General features: G+C 49.0%; 1 protein-coding gene across 1 annotated transcript; it reads right to left on the bottom strand.

The window, feature by feature from the left end:
- Positions 1 to 739: 739 nt before the first annotated feature.
- exoc6b (exocyst complex component 6B) lies at positions 740 to 23,191 on the bottom strand. Its single transcript, XM_058066055.1, has 22 exons — positions 22,998 to 23,191; positions 21,639 to 21,804; positions 21,518 to 21,565; positions 21,352 to 21,442; positions 21,227 to 21,272; positions 20,489 to 20,693; positions 17,264 to 17,434; positions 15,435 to 15,503; positions 14,043 to 14,126; positions 13,860 to 13,906; positions 13,652 to 13,772; positions 13,511 to 13,582; positions 13,153 to 13,250; positions 12,439 to 12,544; positions 12,258 to 12,367; positions 9,982 to 10,093; positions 9,697 to 9,831; positions 9,444 to 9,632; positions 7,645 to 7,786; positions 6,508 to 6,581; positions 2,499 to 2,611; positions 740 to 1,064 (listed from the first exon to the last, which is right to left on the bottom strand). Exons 1-22 carry the CDS (start codon positions 23,153 to 23,155, stop codon positions 935 to 937), a joined length of 2,487 nt encoding a protein of 828 aa, XP_057922038.1. The 5' UTR covers positions 23,156 to 23,191; the 3' UTR covers positions 740 to 934.
- Between the last annotated feature and the right edge of the window lie 227 nt (positions 23,192 to 23,418).

The raw sequence follows: 23,418 nt of genomic DNA, 5'->3' as shown, positions 1-23,418 counted from the left end.
GAGCAACGCGGTACTGCACCTTCCTGACTGCTGGAACGGCTCTAACTCCTCATGGCTGGCGTGTGTTTAAGTTGATTAGACTTAGTCTTATCTTTACATTCCTCACTCATGTCCATGTAAGCTTTTAACACTTAACCTAAACACTCACCTGCTGTGTGTGTGTGTGTGTGTGTGTGTGTGTGTGTGTGTGTGTGTGTGTGTGTGTGTGTGTGTGTGTGTGTGTGAGTTTTGTGAGCAAACATTTTCAATTTCCCGTGACAACCTTTCACAGCCGAGGTGTTTTGATTGGCCTTCAGAGGCCTACAGGAAGTCAGCGTGCACATGCACACACACACACACTTAAAGTCTTGATTGTGTTGTCATGGTAACACTATGGCGTCCCCCCTGGTTGATTTGGGATGGCGAGGAAGTGAAACGTGACAAGAGTTGATGCAGCACCGTGCTGCCAAAATCAAAGCGGCCCCACAGTTGTTTCTGTAACCTTTGGCCCGCCGCACTCATCGATAAGCGGGGGCTCAGCCGTCGTGTGCTCGCTGTCTCATCCGTCTTCATTAGGCCCGCGTGTCCTCATGCACGTTGACGCCGGCGCTCGCACACGAGTCCTTCACGCTGGCATGCTAGGGCCGAGGCAGGCTCTTATCTTTATTGCTTCGACATTAGCAGGTTCGTTGATGCTGTGATCCCCCCCCCCCCTCCAGAAAGACACAAGAGACAACTAAGTCAATATTGAATCTTTCCATTTATTAATTAGGCACATATTCATGTTTCCCTCACCAGTAGTGTTCTATTACTACAAACTACATTCAAGTTCCCTCGTCACTCATGTCAGTGCATCCCTTTATACAAACATAAACACACACTATTGCCATCACAGTGAGGAAGACCAGTGTGAAGAAAAGCTAAGAAGGTGTGTGGGGGGTGGGGGGGGGGGCTTTCAGGTGTGCTGCTGTTGTGCAATGACATTGCGTAGCTGCTTGATGACGGTATCGATCAGTTTCTGTCTGTCACGGTCCGTCTTTCTGAACTGGGCGAAGACGTTGTTCTTCCTGCTGCTCTCCCGCATCCTGACACGCGCACACGCACACACGCACACACACACACACACGCACACACACACGCACACACACACAGTAGTTAAGACACTTAAGTTTGCTTTGATTGTGATTGGATCAGCACCAGTTGGTAGTCCGCCATTGACTGACGTGCTTTCCTTTAAAGGACCTATTATGCTTTTCCACTTTTCTGCCATATAAGCGTATTTAGAATGTTGGTAAAGGATGCCAAAGTTGGAGGTCAGATGGAGGTTTGCACATTTGGAAGTGAGCCCTAGAAGAATTTTGAGATGAAAGCTCGGTTTTTCTAACACCGAAATTTGCGATGTGGGATCCAGACTAACTTATACAGGCCGCAGATTGACACCACTAAATGTCAATGCAAACCTACGTATCCGGAAGTCCTCGAGAGCACTTGGGAGTGTGCCTGGGGGGGTGGAATAAATTAAACGTACTGTTTGGTACGTGAGCAGGAAACACAGGGAACCGCTGCACAAAGAGGTGCAAAATCTGGAAGATCTAGAAAGCTTTGTGTGCTGGTTATGTGTGTAGCTGCTCTATAGGAGTCCACAACTCAATACAAATGGCTGAACCTGAGCATAGTAGGTCCTCTTTATGGATGCCACTGAAGGGGACTAACTGGTTATGATGATTAAGGGGACCAGCACGGTGTTGGGTCTCCATCTGGGCCATGTTGAAGGAAATTAGCCACATGCAGCCACAGCCATCACCGCACAGAAAGTGATTACTACTGTAGTAGTATTAGTACTACCTATGCTGTGTCCCATATAGATAACTTCCACCTGTACACTTTATTAAGTATACTGTGTACACTGTGTACTTAGTTCCTGAGTATGTGAATGTGAACGGTGTACCACACTTACCTCCATTTTCTGTTTCCGTATACCACAGTTTTCATATGATTTGGTTTTGGCCCCAGGTTTGTGTTGGTTTTGCTACAATATTGCATCTAACCCAACTAGTCTGTTTGCTGGATGGTATCGTTCTGGGAAATCAATCACGGATGAACTGGTTTATATTATTTCCTGTGGGGGAAAATTGCCTCCCTTTACGTTGAACCTTTTGGTTGAATTCATAACATGAAAAATACATTTTTAATGGTGGATTGCAACCTCTCAAGTTAGTCCCTCTCCTTTTCTGTACAACCGGATCCATTTCAGTGTGAACACACTTCGGCACTCCAGTGACGGCATGCAAGTACGGAAGTACCAACTGACCGACTGTCACTCCACATTTTCAACAGCACCCATGCGTGTTCACACTGTTAGCTGGACGTGAGTTATCACATGACAACGTGATGACACGCCATACTCACGGCCTCAACAACCTGCCGGTACGCAACAAACAAAGCAGACAGAAGAAGAAGAGGAGCTGAAAGGGAAGTAGGACATGTGAGGAAGAGGATGAACCATGACAGCCACTCACTTCTCCAGCAGGGCCAGGGCGGTGTGAGGGTTCACACGCAGATACTTGCAGCTGGCTTTCCCGTAGTCTGCCAGGTAGCTGGACCAGTCCCACTGCGTGAACAGCTCCAGCAACTACACACACACACACACACACACACACACACACACACACACACACACACAGTGGAGGGACACCATCATCTGCCTTGAAGTGACCCACATTGTTGCATAACACACACACACGCATACACACGTGCACACACACACACACACAAGGCAGGAGCCCCAGTGAACTCTGGGTAACACCAAACACACAAGAGAGAAACCATATGTGAGCGAGGGATGAGAGAGGACGAGGGGGATGGAGAGCGAAACCACATGTGAGAGGGTGGGCGCTTGGAAGGAGTCGCACACCAGAGAAATACACAAGCGACAACAACACAGCCTCGACCTTTGACCTCAAAGTGCTATTGCCGACGTCCACGTTGGAGCGAAACAGTTAATCAAACCACGTTGGCGTATGAAACACGTTGGCCCCGCCTTAAACATATTATGATGTCATAGCTGTCAACATGGCCGCCGCCAAGAGCTGACTTTGTGGATTAATCTCTTCTAATCTTTCTATTCTATTAGTGTTTCAAATTAACTGTGGAGGAGCAAATGCAATGACCCCCCCCCCCCCCCGGAAAAAAAGTCTTGCTGCAAGCGTAGCATCAGACCAAATAGTTGATGCCAACAGCCCGAGGTTAAAGGTCACTAAAAGCAGGTAAAGCCACCATATTGACGGCCTGTCAGTCATCACTCTTTAACACCAATAAGCTCCTTGAGTTAGCAGGTGCTTGACACAAAATCATCACTTTGACAGCCGTCCGTCAGCGGTGCTCTCAGAGGTGGGGGGGTCACAGCCACCCAGGGCCAAGCAGACATGTTGGCAGACATGTTGGCATCCATCGCGGCGTTTGTCCGACTTCCTAAAAACACCGAAGTGCTCGGCGGCGCTGCGATGGAGAGCAGTCGTCTGTCAGCGGTCAGATAACCCCCCCCCCCCCCCCCCCCCTGCCGACAATTACGTCTCACAAACGTTCATTCCTCGCCGGATTTCAGACTCGAGAGGTCACACAGGCTAAGAGGACACCTGTCAGTCATCCAACCTGCTTTAGCTACGCAGGCCACATGTTGAAGAAACACAACAAACAAATGAAAAGTATGCCTTTAAATCCCAGCATGTCTGCTGACTCGTCTTTTAAGACGCAGATGGACATCACTTGACCTTCAAGGTCAGAGGTTATCAGGCCGAGCCGCCATCCGCATTGCCGATGTCGTCTCGGCATCAGCCACATAAGCTAGGGGTGCCCTAACTTTTTCCAGTGAGGAAAATGAAAGGATTTGGAGGAGGACAATATAATTTAGTACATGAAAAGACGGTCAATATGTGGGCTGGAAGGCGTTAAGGAGCAAGTGGCTGATGCATGCTGGGAAAATAAGGAGTAATAAAGATAGAAGAGCGGCTAATAACTAGCACATCAGCATATTCAACCGCCTGCCTCGGCAGGAACCTCAAAACAGGAAACACACACGCAGGAAGTGCGTGATGCAAGTCTTATTGGTGAGACTGACAGCGGGGTCAGCGGGGGGGGGGGGGGGGGGGGCGCTGATAGTGCAGAACAATGACCCGACCCGGTCAGCGCATGTGAACGTCCACCGTGCACGAGCCCGAGGTCCACTCGCGGCGACTGTCAACGAGCTGACCGCTGGCTGACCACGAGTTGGAAGCGCCGATGCCGTCCAATCGGGTGACCCCGAGTGGCTCTGTTGTCCTGACCACTGGCTGACCTGTTGCCGCGGCGATAAGGCCCGGCCGCAGACAGGACAGGAAGTTGAGGCGGAGGTCGAGAAGCGCACACGGCGACCTCTCCCACACCAGCACCAGCTTCCACTCATAAATCCGCAGATAAGAACGTTTTTTTTTTTTTGCTTTCTGCCATTAGCCTCGCGCTGGCGTGCACGTACGCACGCACGTACAGTATCCATGTGCAGGTAGTGCAAAGCGGGGCGCACGTTTACCATCAGATAAGAGTTTGGGGGGCCTAAAAACAAGTTCCCACCCTCCCTGGGACCAACAGTGATCCCACTGACCTCCCACTGCACCCATCGTGTGTGATCAGGGTAAATATACGTAGTACTCACTAAGTACTACTATATGGATGTTGATGTTGTACAACTGTATGGACGTAGATATCCTTCAAGATTACACTGAAGATGTGGGAAGGCAACAGGAAGAAAAGAAAAGGCCAGGGGGGGTCGAAAGGCCATATTTTGGTCTTGTCCAGATTTGAATTGAAACCATCTTGGCTTTTCTGTGTCCATCAAAAACGTCTTTTTGTCCGTCTAAAAGCAGTCACGTCTGAGTGTGTGTGTGTGTGTGTGTGTGTGTGTGTGTCCATCTGCTGCTCATCCTTCCTTTGGGCCTCTTTCACCCTGCTATTGACGCCCCCCCGAGGTGGCGAGACCACCCCGCACGTATCACTTTCACCTGACTGGATGCTTTCAATCGCCATCAACGTCTTCATGCATTCAGCGCTCCTTTCCTCTCGGTCGATTCAGAACCGGGCCAGAACCTTTTCCCTTCACTGGCGTCCAAGCGCCTTCCTGCTCTCAGGGCTGACAAGGTCAGCGGGTTAGCCGTGTGGCTGAGTGCGACGGCTCGGCCCGGACTTGGACTTAGGGTTAGACCTCCACAGACCACACAAACACAAACGCAGGAACACGAGTGCTCTCGTGTGGGAAGTCTAGAATATGGGAACGTTGTCGGTGTGGCAGCACGAAACAACGCCTGCACGTCTTTCTGATAGTCGGCCTGGACGAGTAGACATTCCACACAAATACACGCTGGACTTCCTGTACTAAATGTTTGCAACGCCACACATTCTAAAATGAGTTCAAGCGCAGATGCGAGCGAAATGTCCATCATCGTTTACACGACAAAACTAAAAGCAGCCGACACAATTCCACTCCATCCGTGTTCTTCTAATGTGTGTGTGCGCCCGCCTCGGGGGAACCGCCATGTCGGCCCGATCCCAGGACCCCGGAACCTCGCGGTACAACCAAGGTCCGACCACACAACTGACGGCGCCGTCAGAATGATTTATCGAGCATTCACGGGTTAGTCGCCCGCTCCAAAGCGTCGTCGGGCGCATATGAGCACGTACGGAAGCGCGCGTGAGAAGGTGGCGGTGGCGCAGGCCAAAGAATGCGAGCGTGAAAAGGGACGCGGTGGCACATGACGTGAGGTGTGAAAGCTTCTTTTGATTTGATGAGAATGGCGGCAAAAACAATGAGTGGAGAGAGAAAGAAAGCGGAGCCGGGAGATGGACGGGAGGCAGGAAAAGGAGGGACGAGCCGAGGAAGAGGAGGATGAAGCCGAGGGGGTGTTGAAGTAAACATGGACGCTCCTCCAGAGGCACTGCATCATCCCGACAGGCGCAGAAAGAGAAGCGAGGGAGGGAGAAAGCGGGATTGTGACGGAGGGATAAAGGGCTATCCGTCTCTGTCCGTCACCTCATTCATCGTCCCCGCTCCGTCCTGCCGGCCCATCCGTCATCCGCTGTCACACGCACACACTTTCACACACTCACAGCGGCGCGAGCGCCGGCGGTTGTGCTGGGCCCACACGGGATACTTCCTCCTTCGCGGAGGACGCCATCAAGCTTCGCTTTGGTACTCGCATCATTCCGTCGCCGCTTCCTACGTTTCATCACAGCCTAATTCAGAGTGCTTGGACGCCCTGACGCTCACACGCGTCGACGCCGACGCCACTAAACGTGTGGACATGTCAAGGAAGCTGCGCTTTCTAAACATCCCAAATATGGTTCCCGTTTGCATCTTAAAGGACGCTTGTTGTGCCACAGTTGTCCAAAGGGAGGAGGAAGACGAGGAGGACGGATGAAAGGGACGCAAGAGGAGGAAGAAAAGATAGCGTCAGAAGAAAGGAAGGAGAGAGGACGACTACGACGGAGACAAAGACCTACTTGTCTCAAGTCACTGAAGGCCAGAAGCAACGTGTCACCCTGGAAGCCTGCGACCGGGCCGGCTCTGGCAAAACCTGTGGGAAAAAGACAAACCCGCCCCCCCCTCGGTCCACCCCCGGAGCGAGGGAAGAGAGGAGGAGGAGAGAAAAAGGAGGGTGAATAATAAAAGACCTGGTTGGATTCGCTATGCATCAGGACAGATTGGCAGACAAATGACAAGCTGAGGGCGGGGAAAGGAGGGGGCGGGGGCGGGGGTGGGGGTGGGGGCAGGGTGTCAGAGTCGTGTGTGTGTGTGTGTGTGTAGCAATTAATGCCGCTAGTTGGAGGTGATGCTGGTGTGTGTGTGTTGGGGTCGTATGGAGTGTGAGCAGGGGTCTCAGCGTCACTTGGCGCTGGGAAACAAGCCCGTTGGAGAGGAGAGGTGTGGAGCTAATCTCTTTCACCAAAATGGCGGTCCATACACAGCGCGGCGCCGATTACACGCCTGCCATCTCCGCTGACCCCGTGACACACAAAGGCCTTATCTGGTTTTGTTCCTGCTTTTCTTTTCCCTCCAACCCTCAAACACCGACGTCTGTCGCTTCCTTCCAGCAGCGGCCATCATGGCGTCGCCATCAAGCTCCCTTTCCCTTGTCATGTCCGCCATCTTTCTTCTCGGCTGCGTTTGGGATTCCGGGTTTTATTTCACCTCTAATCCCTCCTTTCAGAGTCATTCTAGCGCTCCTCTCATCCGTGTATGTTTCTCTCTTTTGTCTCCTCTTTTTTTCCATTCACACCTCATTCTTTTAATCCTATTTTCCCTTAGCCTCTTTCATCCCATTCCGCTTCCATCCCGCCCTCTCTTTTCCCCATTTAATCCATTTTAAATTGTGTCCTTGGCTTCTTGCACATGGGATAACTTCTCATCTCATCTTTTGTCCATTTATCCGGCTCTTTTTCATCCAGTTGGCAAAAAGATGAAAAAAGGTTTGAACACAACACAGCGCCCCCCGTTGGCTCCCAATGGAAACTACACTGGCGGAATGTTGGAGCGAGTGTGTAGGAGTGTGTAGGAGTGTGTAGGAGTGTGTAGAGTACATTAAGATCGGACTTTGGGCATATTTGTGGACAGAAAAGGAGTAGCTTGGCGACACTCACCCTCGCATTCGTGGACGTCGGCGTTGAACTGGTGCAGCGCCCCCATGGAGATCTGCTTGACCTCGGGGTCCAGCAACAGCTGCATGAGTGAGGTGGAGATGTGTTTGCACGCTGACATGCACGCCGTCTGCGCCACTTTGCCCTGAGGAAGACCATCAGAAGACTCAAATACGCACTTTGGCTTTTGGCGCCGCTGTCACCACGTTTGCATGCACACGGTATTCCTGTTTTAAGACAATAGTCAATAACCTTTTTCACAGTGAAAATTCCACAATGTGGAATCAAGGTTATTTTTCAGAGATTTAAAACCAGATTGGACCTACGGCAGGGGTCCCAATCTGTTTATTTGTACTAGTTTTATACTAGTATCTGAAAAACGTCTTATACAATGTATACAAATGCTTTTGATCCACGTATGAAGCAAACCTGCCGAGGCAAGCATTTAGTTTTGTACCAGAAACACTAAAAATATGCTGATGATCACGGGAACGTTCTTACTGCTTGTGGCTGCAAACACGTCTTGTCTTAAACACAACAGCAACCTTAAGTCACATGTGTGTGCACGTGCGTCACAGTGGCTTCACCCCACATGGAGATGGGACCAGAAACAACAAGCAGCTCTGAGTCAGTCTTAACGGGGTCAGACGACGGACACACAAACGGTGAGGAGCCGTGACGACGAGCACTGAACACCCAAGGATCCCTGAGGTGTGCGTGGCATGAAAGGCCCGTGAAATGTTGATCTTGTCAACATGTTCTCTTGAAGCCCCTCAGCGTCGATGCTGCCGTCATTCATCTGATAGTTCAGTGGGATCAGCACACGTCTGCCCTCGCTTTCTAAGACTGGAAAGGGGACAAGGACTGGTGCGCATGGATAGTAACGTGCATCACTCGCGTCACACGCCGCATGCTGCTAGCTAGCCGGGGATGTGGGGGGGGGGGGGGGGTCAAAGTTGAGGGGTTAACGAGGGCAATCGAGCCGTTGTCATGACAACGCAGATACTCACCGGTAAGATAGCATGTTCTACGGGGGCTCCCTACGGCGAGAGACATAAACCAGAAATATTTGGTGGTTTGCCACCTCGGTGGGCACGGAGCAGGTGGCTTTTCAGAATAAAACACCCTGGAAGGAAGCAAGCGTTCAACATGCAGCCTTGCTGTCATCATGTGACCTCATGTGGGCACCTGGGCGCGGCCTTCAACGGCTTCCCATCTCGCTCTTTTTCTGCTGTACACGTACACGCTAGTTTAGAGGGTCATGCCACTCAGATTTACTGATCCACAGCATCCGATCTGCTTAGGCGGCCCCACTCACGCTCACAGTGTGTGTGTGTGCGTGTAAGAGGGCGACGGGGTCACGTCCGGGGCTCGTGGGGGTGTAAGGTAAAGCTTCTTAGAAGTGCTGGAAAACACTTAGCTCCACCACTGTGTGTGTGTGTGTGTGTGTGTGTGTGTGTGTGTGTGTGTGTGGCCTTGTGACCCATGACCACCAAATGTGTGCATCTGTCTTAAAATGGTGTGTGTGTGTGTGTGTGTGTGTGCGTGTGTGTGTGCGCATGCGTCAGAGTAAAACGATGAGATGTTTCCCGTGAGCGCCAAGCGGTGGAGCGCTATGTCGGGACGATGCGATGATGTTCCAGCGGGTCTGTGGAGTCAATAACCTGAGCTGCCGTGTAATCTGCTGCTCACCTCTTAATGAGCTCAGCATGTTAACGAGCTTAAACCAGAACAAACCAAAGCGGCTTGTGCTGCCCTGTGATGCGTCATGCTGACGTCCACGTGCGCGTGCACACACTCACAGGCAGGTTGGTGAAGACACTGAAGGTGCTCTTCAGGAAGGCCATCAGGTCCAGTAGGTAGTCGCTAGCCGTCGGTGCGGCGCCGGTCGGCACGCCCGCCATCCAGTCGTAATCCGCCAGCTGCAGGAACTGGTCGATTTTGGCATTGAGACTCGTGTAGATCTCCGCCTCCGCTGCGTGGCGCGCATCCTGCCAGGGCCGACACAAAGCAGGCTCAGAAAGATGACATTTATGGCCGCTGATGTTCGCTCACCTTAAATGTCGACGTCCCATACAGCTTGGTGGCGTTGGCCGTCTCCGGAGGAACGTTGGTGATGTTTGCTATGAACTCCTCCAGGAAGTGGCAGCTCTGCTCAAGGTGGGTGGTGTTGATGATCACCTGCACCAACTGGACACAAGCCAACGATCGTCACCATCATGACCACCCAGCACGCACGTGACCGTAGGAGCGCAAAACGAGCTGCAAGTACTTCCACTGGAGCTACGCAAACAACATTAGCCGCTTCCCTCCCAGAGAGGTGATTTTATTACACACTACCTCCGCCAGGCCCACATTCTTCTTCTTGATGGCGTACTGCAGACAGTGGCTCAGGGTTCGGGTCAGCAGCAGATTGGTGGATTTGCGGATCATGTCGTCCACCTCTGTGGAGCTGACAACACACACACGTCATTTAGTGACTTTGTGCAAACCAACAAGGATAATTTCATTTAAGAAGTCAAATTCATTTTAACATGCATGTTACATTGGAATACATCTTGGTTCAACATGTCCAAACATGTCCTCTCAGTTTCACAGTAATTGCTAATACATTTCTTCACTTGATTAGTATATTGAGTATTCTAATCATCGCATATTGAGCATATGTAGTTCTTATGGGTTGAAAGAAGTATTGATTTTGTAGCGTTTGAAGCTGGCCTGAATACAGACAGAGGGACAGGTGTGGACAAGCACATGTGGACAGCAGGAGGCTAAAAGTCAGGGGTCAGTACCAAGTGCAGGAGGAAAAGTAAACCATGCACATGTTGGTTTGGTTTGGTTGTGTGCACGTGTGTGTTTGTGTGTGTGTGTGCGTGTGTGTGTGTGATTGGGAGTTCAGTTCCACAACCCTGTGGCTAATAAATACATTCCGGACAATTCCCTCAATTGTCTGTGCCTGGAACTTAATCTAACACACTCACTCTCTTTCACACACACACACACACACACACACACAAACGCACTTCTGCTCACTCTGCACCTCTCCAAGAATTTTTTCCCCCTGCTTTGAATTGTCGGAATGTATTTAGAATTCCTTTACTTTTTTGGAAACACAGTAAGTTCCAAGTGTTGCTCCCCCCCCCAGGGCGGCACAGCATGCGTGTGTGTGTGTGTGTGTGTGTATGAGGGAAGAGAGTGGCAAAAAGTCAACGTCCGCGAGTGAACTCTGTAAGCACACAAATATAGATGCACCGCAGGATTTCGATAGAGTTTCATTGTGTTCGCCCCTGCCATCAGCCACAACAGATGTGGAGGGAGGGGGGGATAAAGGGGGTGCTAAGAAGAGGGGAGAAAAGAAAAGAAGAAGAGGGTAATCATCATTTCCGATAAGTGTACGAGACATAGCTCATGGCTTAAAGAGGCTAGAGAGCTACCTGTGCGCTCCAAAAGGCACCCGGAGACAACCATGAATAGACAAGCCATCTCAGATCCGATGATAACTGTACCGCGCAAACTAACAAACACAACATGGCAGCATTTGCAAAGGCCAACATGGCCCCGTGTAGAGCGGCGAGGCCAAACGTGCTTTTATTTTCTTTCCTCGCACAGAACATGTTCTTCCTCAGCAACACCCCTGCTTCGCTTTCACAGCTCAACACGTTCACGCCCGCACTTTTTCAGCACAGACGTCTGGGTGCTCCGCCAGGACACTGCCAATCACCAATGCAAATGGGGGTGGGGGGAGTTAAGGTCAAAAGTCAAGGAGGGATCAATGACCGCCGTCCCGCTCCGTCGTCCTGTCTGCTTCCGGAGCCGTGTGCATTTGAAGCTGGCAGGAAGGCCGAGGAGGGTGATTAGTGCCATTAGGGCTGTGTGATTAGTGCGGCACCACCCCTGCTCCTCCCGCCCCCCAGACAACACACAACCAATTCACTTCCAATCAGCCCCCACCCACCCACCCGCCCCACCGCTCAGGTCAGACCACCTCAAAACATAAGATGTGACATCGTCAGCCATTACTTATTGCAATTTTCCTGTGTTTGTGTGTGTGTGTGTGTGTGTGTGTGTGTGTGTGTGTGTGTGTGTGTGTGTGTGCGTGTGTACGCCCGCATGTGACTGGCCCGGTCCCAGGTCTGTGGAGCGCAAGATGTTCCCTGATTGCTCGTCTCCTCAGTGGAAAAGTAGCTGCTTTGTTTTACTTCATTCTTCCACAGAGCGTAACCAACAGTGCGCACACACACACGCACACACACACACACACACACACACAAGGTTCGTGTTTAACCTGGAAAGAAGACTGTACATACGTGCATGTGTGTGTGTGCGTGCGTGAGATGAAGACGAATATGAAAAGAAAGGCTGCAGTACGAACACAAAGAAATTAAAGCCAGAATGAGTACAGCGCCACCTGGTGGTCAGACCAGCCCCGTAGGAGACCACCAAGGAGGCTGTTTGTGTCCAAGCTAGAAAATAGGCCATGAAAATTGTGCGCGGTGTGCAAATAGCAGGAGACATAGACCTACTACAGTCTGGGACACAGCAGGCTCGGCTGTTTACACGCTGCACCAAGAATTTTGATGAAGGAGGCAAAAAGAAGAGCAAGGGCGAAGGCGTACCTGAGGTGAAGGTCTTCAGAGTACTTGAGACAAGCATAGATGAACTCTTTGAGCTGGCAGTAGACTTTTGGCACAAACTGGGAGAAGGGAAGCTTCTTGGGGAAGGGAAGCTGTAGAAAACACTTTCTCATGTCAGTTGGAATCTTTGATTCAGCCTCGGTGTCCCTCCTTTGCCCTCTACCTTGTCTAGTTGGGGGTCTTGCAGGGGGAACTGGGAGGTGTAGTGTCTGTACTCCTGCTCTGATGACACCGGGATGGGACTGTAGTTGTCCTGGTCCAACACCTGCCTGGGGAGCAGAGGCAGACGAGCTCAGCTAAGAACCTTCTATGCCGCTCATCCTTCTCCAAACATACGAGCATCCCAAAGGAGGGGGGCCTGGGGTGTCATTCTAATGCCTGAGGTTTTCTTAGCCCCCCTCCCCTCTTTCATCACCCCCTTTCTTGTTTGGCTCTGGAGACTTCGGACGTTCCAACGTTCCATGGAGAGGCCATGAACCGGAGAGCGCTCCCTCTCCAACAATGCAACACATTCCTGTGGCTTTCCCGTGTGTGTATGTGTGTGTGTGTGTGTGTGTGCGTGTGTGTGTACGTATGAGCAAGGAGTTTGAGTGTGTTTGTTTGTGTGCTGGCTGGCTCGGAGAGTCCCACTGGTGTCCCTGCACACACCAAGAAACAATGGCGTGCGGTGCCCTCACATACATCTCATCAGGGCACTACCCATCCTGCTCTAAAACACTTCCTGCCTCTGGATGCTCATTAAACTTCAAAACGGCGACATTTCCCACAAACTGCTGTGCGTCCTTGTGCAGCGGCGTGCCCTTTTCACCTTTCAACCCGAGGAGGGGGGAGGGGGGTCAGGAACATGTCAGCCGTTAGAAAAACATGAAGCGAGTACCTGAAGGTGATGTTCCATCTCTTCAGCAGGATTTCTCCATACTGCTCCCTCATCTCCAGCAGCATGTCAAAGAGCTGGGTGACCGGGAAGCCGTAACCCTGTGGGGGAAGCCAACATGGTGGCCGTGTCAGTGTGGTCAGTTAACCCCTTGCCGTTCCAACGGACTAAAGTCGGACAAAAATGGCAATGGTCCAGTAAATGTAAATATTGAACCTTTGGAACGCCTGATCCGAACATTATAAAAGCCTGTGTGGAATACTCCATTTTTGTAGTATCATTGACATATCTGAAAGCTGTGGCCCCATGGTTTCCAGTCCATATGGCCAAACTACTGGTCTAGTATTTTTATTTACCGTACCTGAAGTGTATCAGCAAATAGCACAATGAGGTTCTTCAGATCCAACACAAGGTCTGGGTCATCACAGTAGGACTGAGGACACAGAGGAGTGCATCAGTGTGTGTTTGTGTGTTTTTGCAACTGTGTGTCTGAATATCCTACCGAGTGGGTCCTCAGAGCAGCCACGATTTTAGACAGCGCCAGCTCCCAGAGCTCCTCCACGTAGGCTCTGTTGACCAAACCCTGCGTGGTGTGAAGGACGTGGTCCTCCACCACAAAGAACCTGAGTACAACACCACACTTCCATGTTATTTTCAGCACTTTTCATCTTCAGGAGAGCACTTCATTTGCGATGCACTTGTTAGCTTACCCAACAATCTGGTTGAAGTAGTGCCTGTATCCCTCCAGAGTTTCATGCTGGGGAAGAAAACAACATGAAGCTCATGCGGAGAAGCATTGCGGCATAAAGTGGTCATACGTGGAGCAAAGTTGTGTGTTACTGTGGCGGTGGGGTGCCGTTAGCGGTGTGCAAACAAAAACACTGTGATCATACCATGTTAGAGTGCGGCTGCAGCACGAGGCGTGCCTGTTTCCTCCTTTGCTTTCGGTAGTAGCTCTCAAACGCATCACGCAAACCCTGAAACACACATGACGGCTTCGAGTGGGAGGGTGTGTGTTATTACATGACATCACATCAGTGTGTAAATGCCACAGAGGGATGCATACGGAAACATCAAATATTCATATCATGATATTTTTCATTTTATATGCTAATATGCTAAGATACGGTACTTGAGAGCAAAAACAGCCTACATGTACACCGCATTATTTTTTTCTCGTTATATTCCGCTTTTTTCTCCCCCCGAATCCTAATCTACATTATTAGTAACTACACACCAACGATGTGAGAAGTCTCAGTCATATAGAAACATGTCCTACTGGGAATAAGTACACCATGACAGACTGGAATGATGGGAAAGTTCAGATAAAGTGATTGTGTGTGTGTACTTAAGATAAAAGTTTGGTTCGGCGTCTTTGGTCCGACATCAAACTAAAAGCACACACACAAAGACAACTGTTGCCCCTAGTATCTCTTCCTTCCATTACGCAGCGGCACCTTATCACTGCCTACTCTTGGCTCCAAAGCAGCAGACACACTGCTCTGTTTTAAGTTTTTCTGCTGGTACTCTGAGATAGCAGCAGCGCTACTGAGCAGATAACGAGGTAAAGTCACGGGCGAGGCACACAGTGGGATGGAGGAGAGGAGTGTGCCGTGTTGAAAGAGTTAACCTTCTTCACCTCTGAGGTCGCTCCACCGCAGGGGAGACATTAATATCACTCTCGCTGATGTCACACTCGGCTACTAGCTAACGTGCACCCTCGCAGACCACCAGCCTAAACCCTCAGTGACCTCTTTCTTCGCCGTCATGTCACCCAGTTAGCCTCTCGCTAACCCCCCTGTTCCCTCTATCGCTCACTTTCTCCTTCCTGTCAAAGTTCATGCACTTCCTGTCCCCCCCGCCACGGAACGCACACACACACACATACGATGAACAGAAACAGTCGACCCTCTGGATGTGTTGGCCCGGTCACAACCCCAAAGTGCCTGTGGGCGTGCACGCGCACACGCACACGCACACGCACGATATGTGGAGCTAACCCAGTCATGGCCCAGTCAACACCTCCTCCCATGTCGCCTCCGCTCCAACTGACACACGCGCACACACGCACACACACACACACACACGCACACACACTGCAGCCACCTGGTTGGAGTGCGGCCAGGCCAGGCCTGAGCCAGAGGCCTCTTCTTTCGGCATTAGAACCATGTTGGAGCGTTCCCATAAGGCTACAACATGTGCCTCGTCACTTCTCAACAAGAGGCTGCTGCTTGTTCTTGTGATCACTCGTGCTACCAGAACTTAGAGCTTAAAGATGAGCTCACCAGCACTGTGTAGATATGAAGACAGCGGTACACGGGTGAGAAGTCCACCAAGTCCTGAGCGCCGCTGACCTGCACAGAAGCAAAGGGAAGTCAATTAGTGACTCCCAATCACATCATTCTGTGTGCCTTTCACACAGAACCCAGCGGCATAGGACATTACTTTAAGTGTGTATGCGATAATTAGAGTGATGGGTCTGGGTCTGGGTCTGGGACAAGTCCCTTACAAAAGGTGCCATCCAACCTTTGCTACTGCTTTGTAACACACTCGATTTTCTGTACAAAACGCAGGTACTATTACTTTTATGCAGTACATAAGTCAAGACATGAACAAAATCACATTAAATAAAGTAGTGCTATCAATCGATTGAATCACCATTAATCACATTTTGTCCATAGTTAACTCATAATAATCACACTGAATCGCAGATAGAAATACAGTTTTTATTTATAATAAATAGGAATGTAATAAACGATTCAATACGCAACTGCAACAATAACTACATCAAATTTTATGTAAAGGGTTATTAATTTTGGAAATATGGACCATTATTTGATTCAACAAATAATAGAGGGCCATCCAATCCGAGAGTGAAGGCGCAGAGAAGGCCACAAGGTGGCTTTGGATTACGAGGGCATGATTCGTGGACTGGTATTGGGACGCAAGTCGGGACTTGATCAACCCAGGCATCCCAGCCGATGTTGCAAGACCCAAATTTAGCTTTGACTTGTCCATTTCTGCTCAATATTTGCTGGTGCTTGTAAGGCCACAGTCAACGTTACCTAGTGTTAACTTTGACAGCCCTAAAAAATAAAAATATAGGAATATAGATAATTATAAAAATGGTGGTTGGCACCCCTTAGCTTAGCATTTATTGAACTAAAATGGATTGGTTTTAGCATCTTTAATGAACAAAATTAAAAGCGGTCCACATTCTTTACATTTTTCTTTATGCCATATCTGTATTCTTATTTCAGAAATGTATTTATTCCAAGCAGTTTGCAGTTTTTTTTTTAGGTTTTATTTTTAAAACCACTGAAGTCGTTTTATGTTTGACATTTTATTCCTTGACCGTACCCTAAATGAACCAAACAGTGACCTTAAAACTGCAGTGCCATGGAATCATTAATACGGCGTAGCATTACACCACTCGTGTGACAGTGTTCTTGGACGGAGCGGAAAGAAGTGGGGGGAGGAGGCCAGGGAAAAGGGAGGCACGGCAGACAAGAGGATGACATTCCAGAGACGAGGAAGGCGAGCAAAGAGGAAGAGCAGGTAAAAAAGGCTCCAAAGAGGAACGGAAGAGTACAAAGAGAGTAGAGGAACATAGGAAGAAGAGACTCAAGGGGACGGCCGTGAATGACGGGAAGGGGAAGACGTGCCAGGGGCAGGGACACTGTTAGGTTGGCATCGGCGCCGACGCGGCCGTAACCCCAGCGACCGCGGGGTCAAGCCTTTGTGGGAGCCAAGGCTTGAAGCAAGTTTACAGGACGTAAATAAGGCAAAGGGGACAACGGGGACCTGCAAAGAGAATGGCAGCACCAAGGTGACAAGTTCAGCCTCATTGTGCTTGGCCTTCCTTCAGCTCGAACACATCGGTGGCATAAAAGAACTCAGATCCCGCCAGGAGCTACTTGAGGAGTTCATTGTCCTGCTACTTTAAGTCCCTTTGGCAATAATGGCACAAGTTGGTGAGTAAACATCCCCGTTAAGTCCCACATTCCCATTAATGCTCTACTGTTTGTTTCTGCTTTTCACTTCAACACCAGTTTTACAATTTCACCCACCGGGTCCAATTGTTTGTGTGCGCGTGTTTGTGTGTGTGGCTCACGTCATCATCTTCCTCTCCATCCTCCGCATCCAGGATACCGGAGTCCAGCTCTGAGAGCGGACTGCCAGCCTGCCCGTTGCTCTGCATGACCCCAGCGGCCGCCGGCGCTTGGCCCCTTGGGCGCCGGCCAACGGGAGAAATGGAGTTGTCCAGCGAGCGCTGCACTTGGGCCTGAAACAAACACGCCAAACTATCAACAGTGCAAAGTTCAGATGAATGAGAGCAGCCAATTTGTGATGTTTGACAATGATGCCAGCATTCCTCGGCCACTTTACCTCGTTAGCTACATGAGCGCTGAGAGATTAACACGTATGAATATGGAATTGTTCACTCATGACTGTCCTCTTGCATTATGTATATGAATTCCAAGCAGGAAAACTCCAGACGGGACATCCCAACTGGAGATCCCGTTAAGTCATTGGAAGCAGACAACGTGCTACTTTCTCCATGATGGCTAAGCACGCCGACCAGCGGGTGCCCTCCGCCACCCTTGCTGCATGCGCACGCATGTGTGTGTTCAGTAACTAAATACAGGTAATCAATCTTCTTCCACTTCACAGGCCCAACAATCTGTTTCCCATTAGTGTGTGAGTGTGTGTGTGTGTGTGTGTGTGTGTGTGTGTGTGTGTGTGTGTGTGTGTGTGTGTGAGAGACAAACTACTGAAAACTCAGCAGAAGTCAGAGCTGCTCCTTTCCTCCAAGTAAAAACGTGAAGAGGCGAGTGAGGGACTACATGGAAAGATGAGGACATGGAAAGACTGGAATGAAGATGCAGAGATGGACAGGCGAGAATGTGAGTGAACAAAATGATGACATAGCACAAATATTTTCTCCTGAATCCAGCCAGAAGGTGAAAAAAATGACAAGTTGAACCAGAACAGACCTGATTTAACTAGACTGGACCACGTGAGCGTGGAGACAACCTTGTTGAGGTTCTGGAAGAGCATCGGTTGTGATACACCTCGATGTCACCGTTATTCCTCTCCATTCTCTCTTCCGCACCTACTCAGTCTTTCTTTTCCAAGCACGTGGCGGCAGACAGTGGCTCCATTGTGACCAACTTGCTCTCCTTCCCAGATCTATTTATTTTCACGTGAAGGTACCAAGCACTCGAGCTCATTCGTACCATTTGAACTGACAGAGAACGGACTGGTGGCAGGAGGAGGGGTTGGATTTCCGAGTGGGAACATCTGATAGAGTCTCACTATCGGGACAGTCTCCCTCGTAATTAGCGGTTACTGGAGGCAGCACTTAGTTTCCTCGGGGACTGCAAGTGGATTTTCCACACCAGTGGTTCTCTAATTGTGGGCCAAAAGAACCTCAAGTCAACGAGGAGGGCTGACATGGATTAGGAATAATCATCCGGGTTTACTGCTGGCTCCAGTATGGAGGACAGGAAGCAAGAGAATGGAGGTGACTTATTTGTTGACTTGTCTTAACTTAGAACAGAAATGAAACGCTTTCAAATCCAAGTGTGCCTCACAAAATTCCAGAGGAAGTATTGATGAGAATCTCCTTCAAGGCTCATCTGTCTGTCACCAACAATTCCTTCCCTGTTCCTGTCCCAAACCTTCATCCCGCACTTTCACATAACAACATTCTCCAAATAAACAAGAGGCCTAGCTGTGAGCTGTGGACACAAAACACACACACACACACAGACAACTTCCTTAGCCTTGGAAAACACAAAAACAATGAGGTAAGTGCTGAAGAGCAGGATTTGCTCTAATCACAACTTCCTATGCAGATCCACACTCAACCTGGAACAGATATGCTCTTTGCTGGAACTGTCCAAAACCCGGTTGTGCTTCGGGTTCACCGGTATTCCTCATTGTGGCCAACGCTGAACTCCTGTCAGGAAAGTCACAAGTCACTGGTACCGATATGTGGATGACACATACTGAAGGTTCAAACCTTGGTTCAAGACGTCAACAAGTACAAGACTTCACCAAGCACGTTGATTGAGTGGACCAAAAAATAAAGTTCACACGAATCAGGACCCGACAACACAAAGCTGATAATGTTCCCACCATAACACTGGCCAAAAAGAAAGAACATCAATCTGTGGTTACCCCAGCGGGTTGTTTGTAAAAAGTGCATCCAGATCCAGAAGGAACAAGTGCAAGGCAGATGAGGAATAAAAAAGTGATTGATGCAATTTCATAGCTCTCTCTGAGAAACTTTAACTAATTAACCAATTCTAAACAACACAGATAGGCTAACACATGTCTGCTACACCACATATCTCCACATATTCAATTCGGTCCTTTTATCCTTTCTTAAAAGATTCAATAATTTAGTGTAGCGGAGAGGCTTCTCGGGTTGTGAGATTGTCTCCCAGGATGCACTGGTTTGGAGCGGTCAAAGGTTAGGGTTAGGAAGGTAGTCCTCTTTGTAGATTTTATTTATGTTTATGCTGTGGTACTGATGAGACATACATACAAAGACAAATACACAATAAATGATAAGTAACGTAATGTAACTCATATTACACTAATATAATGATGAACTAAAGGCACGCTACACACATTCAACAAGGTAACCAAGCAAACATGAAGCTTAGTCATAGTCAATAACAGTTAGTCATAGTTAGCTTAAATGCTGATATTAGCACCGATGAACAAGGGAGCCTAACTTTGTGAAAAGGATGCCCAAACCACTCCACAGCTCCCACAATAAAGCCAAAAACTCACCCCTATGCATTGATGCACAGCATCAACCTGGTGAAATGATGTATGAGGCTCAAGAAGGCTCAGACATGTATTAATTGTTCAACCGTAAAAAACGTCCTGCACTGTGCTGCGTTTACTGACCACTGAACACAGTAGGACAAACGACACTCAAAGCTATCAATGATAAAATGCAATGTAAATGATGGGCTTTCTAACATTTAGACTGCAACAAATAAACATAACACAGCTCCATTGGTTTCAGGTGCATTCATGACTACTGTCCCGAGTCAATGGAATACTAACACAAAGAGAAAACTATTCTTGGTGTGTCTCGACTTTAGAGAATAAATATTAGACCTAGCCAGCATGAACTGGTGACGAGAAGCAACCTGAACTTGTTGTAATCGATTCAATGCCCTGAGAATACAATGACCTGGAGTGTGTGTCCTTACTTTTCTAAATGAGTCCATATACTCCCACTATGCCATCTATTTGTGGTAACAAGTGGCTAAATAGCACCTCCACAGTCACACAATGGTATTACATGACAAACCTGTCTGATGGCCGTTTCTCCAATCTTGTCTGAGTGTTTCCGGATGCTCTCCAGGAAGTCTTTCAGCTGCGTCATAGCCGTGTCCCGGATCTGCGTCCTCAACTTGGGAATGTTTTCCGCCATGATGGTACAGAACCGGTACTGGCCTGCCCTGGGAAGACACGTTTGCTCCAGCTGTTCCAATGTGCGCAGCGCGGGGTAGTACCTACACACACATACAACACATTTACTTTCTCTTTTAAACATCTTAAGTTCCTGTGGGACTAAGAGTCAAATCAGCTCAATAACAGATGCACTCCACACAGGCATGTGATGATGTGCACTGCATGTGTATCACTCACACTGTTGGCTGACCTCACACTGCTCTGTGCACACTGAGGGGACAGCAAGCAGCAGAAAAGCACATTAACAAACCATTAATTTAGGACTAAGCGGGGCTTCTGTCCTCAGGTCAGAGCCAGGCCAGGCAGAGCGAGGAGAGAGAGGGAGGACCTTTGGAAGCTATTCACAGTTCTATGCCTCCATCTAGTGGATGGTAGCTGAACTGTCATGATCACAGTACATGTACACAGACACTGACTCAACAATTGCAAGTCAACAGGTTTTTCTTTTGTATTTTCAATTCATTTAACTTGATTTTTGTCCATATTGATTTCTCAAATGACTTGATATTTACAGGTAATTGTGCCACCTGTTGAGTTGGAGATGAGATGACTGCATTGGAAATGACTCTCATACCTTTTGGCCTCCATTTGTTCCTGAAGGCGAGCATACATCTCCAAAACTGGCACACAAAAACACACACCAGTTGTTAGTAATTCTCTCCATGATTGGACTTCATTTTGTGAGTGTGTACCCAACACCTGGCAGGCAGAGCGTCAGCTTGTCCATTGTGGTAGCGATGTTTCTCTGTTGCACTCGGCACTGCCTCAGCTCCTCCATGGAGCTCATCAGCTGCAGAGTGAGGAGTAGGAGATGAAGAGGAGGTTGCGACTGCGGATAGATGTTTTTGTCATTCAGTCAACTTGCCTCTTTGCCGTCACCCTGAAGGGACCTGTTGGTCTCAGTCACCTGACTCTGTGGAGGTAAAAAAAAAAGAGCAACAGGTCAGAGCCTGGCTGTGAGTAGTCCTCATCTTCATGCGTGTTACCTTCAGTTTCTGCGCCTCTCCTCGCACTTTCAGAAGCTCTGTGATGGAGTCCACAAAGCCCTGGAAGTGGTGGTTGCACATCTTCTCTATTTCTCGGTCGTGATTCCTGATCCGAGCATCCAGCTTGTCCATGAACAGGCCATGTTCCTGGCCATCGTACACTGACCTGGACAGACGGAGGAACAAGGTCACTTGACTTCCTGTTGGCCAGCGATGGCAAAACATCTTGTTACAATTTTCCTGTGTGGTTTATTTAAAAACACACACACACCTGTCTACAGTGTGAACACCCCGACCTCCTGTTGGCCAGGAAGTGTCTTGAGTTGTTGATGAGGACAATAGAGCGAGAGGGAGGTCTGACCTCTTTTGTTTTTTTTGCTACAATCACACTTTGTTGTGTGCGTGTTTGTCAGCTAACCATGAGTCGGGAGTCCTGACCCATGACAGTACCAGCGTGTGAATGCATGGACAGAGATCTATGCCATAGATGCTATAGTAACAGTAAAATCACTGTACAGACATTTATTAGTAACAACAGTCCCACCAAGTTGACATGTTCTGATCAGTTCTACTACGAGAGAAGAATGCTGCCGCCTGCCTCATCCTGCTCACCATGGAAGCACGCACGCTTCATTGTTTGAACCCTAGTTTTCTTGGACTGCATTGTTTCCACTGGCCAGCAGGGGCAGCAAAGAGCAGCACGTCTTCTACAAAGCAATTCCTCCAACTAACATTTTTCATTTCACTTTTTATGAACAAGACAAATGTACCAGAAGCATTAATTTCCGCAACAAAAAACAAATATGCTGGGTAGGAGAAAGCGACTGTGACATTACAACATATAATACATAGACGCCCCCTAGCGACCGGGAGCAGGATAAGTGATGACGTCACTGCAATGTGATTGGATGTTAAATATGTGCCATGACAACACTGACAGCATATCATGACTTTGTTTGTCAAGACATTTGTTAAAGCCAGCACAGACATGTCCCACAGAAATGTTGAAACAACAAGTTTACATTTTTTACGTTCGGTAACACTTCATGAGGGAATGTGGATCAGGTGTTAGGTCGTAGACTCTTAACTAGAATAGTGTTGAGTTCGAGTCCCAGTTCGTCTGTGACACAAGTGAGCAGAATTACAATGAATTAGCAGAGTCGGCTAATGTTAGCCTACTGGATACAGACACAGGAGCACTGGGCCGGGCAGAGACCAAAGAGTGTCCCGGTATGAAGCGAGTTAGCTGGCCAGCTAGCTGTCCGATAATGGACGTAGGTATTTTAAAGTTTGGAACTAACCAGCTGGGCGACACCGCCGTACCGGGTGGAGCAGCATAGCCGAAGCGGAGGAACTTACCGGAGAGTCGGCCCAATACAGTTGGTGTCCGTGCTCTCTATTTCGCGGAGAATTCGCTCGTGCTCGGCAGCTGTCTCCACACTCACCATCCCGCATCTTGTTCCGGACGGTCCCGAGCTGGGCTGAGCAGAGCGGACGATCTGGGCTCCGTGAGTCATGGCGAGCCGCTGGCCGGGGGTATGTTTGATGTTGTCCCGGTGCAGCCCGAATGAGCGGGGTCACATTCTACAGAATAAAGCTTCAGCAGACACCAACTAGGACTTTTGCCTAAAATATACATTTGTTGCTGCTTTTTACTTTAGCTGATGGTTTAATAATCAACATGATATTAAAATGTCACGTAGCCTGATATATTTGGCCTTACGTCCATTATGTCACACAGCAACAGCTATTTTTGTAACTATTTTACACTCACATTCAA

The sequence above is a fragment of the Doryrhamphus excisus genome, chromosome 3, assembly GCF_030265055.1.
Source record: "Doryrhamphus excisus isolate RoL2022-K1 chromosome 3, RoL_Dexc_1.0, whole genome shotgun sequence".
Taxonomy (NCBI): domain Eukaryota; kingdom Metazoa; phylum Chordata; class Actinopteri; order Syngnathiformes; family Syngnathidae; genus Doryrhamphus; species Doryrhamphus excisus.
Note: the sequence above shows the minus strand (reverse complement) of the source record. Positions and strands in the feature narration are given on the sequence as shown.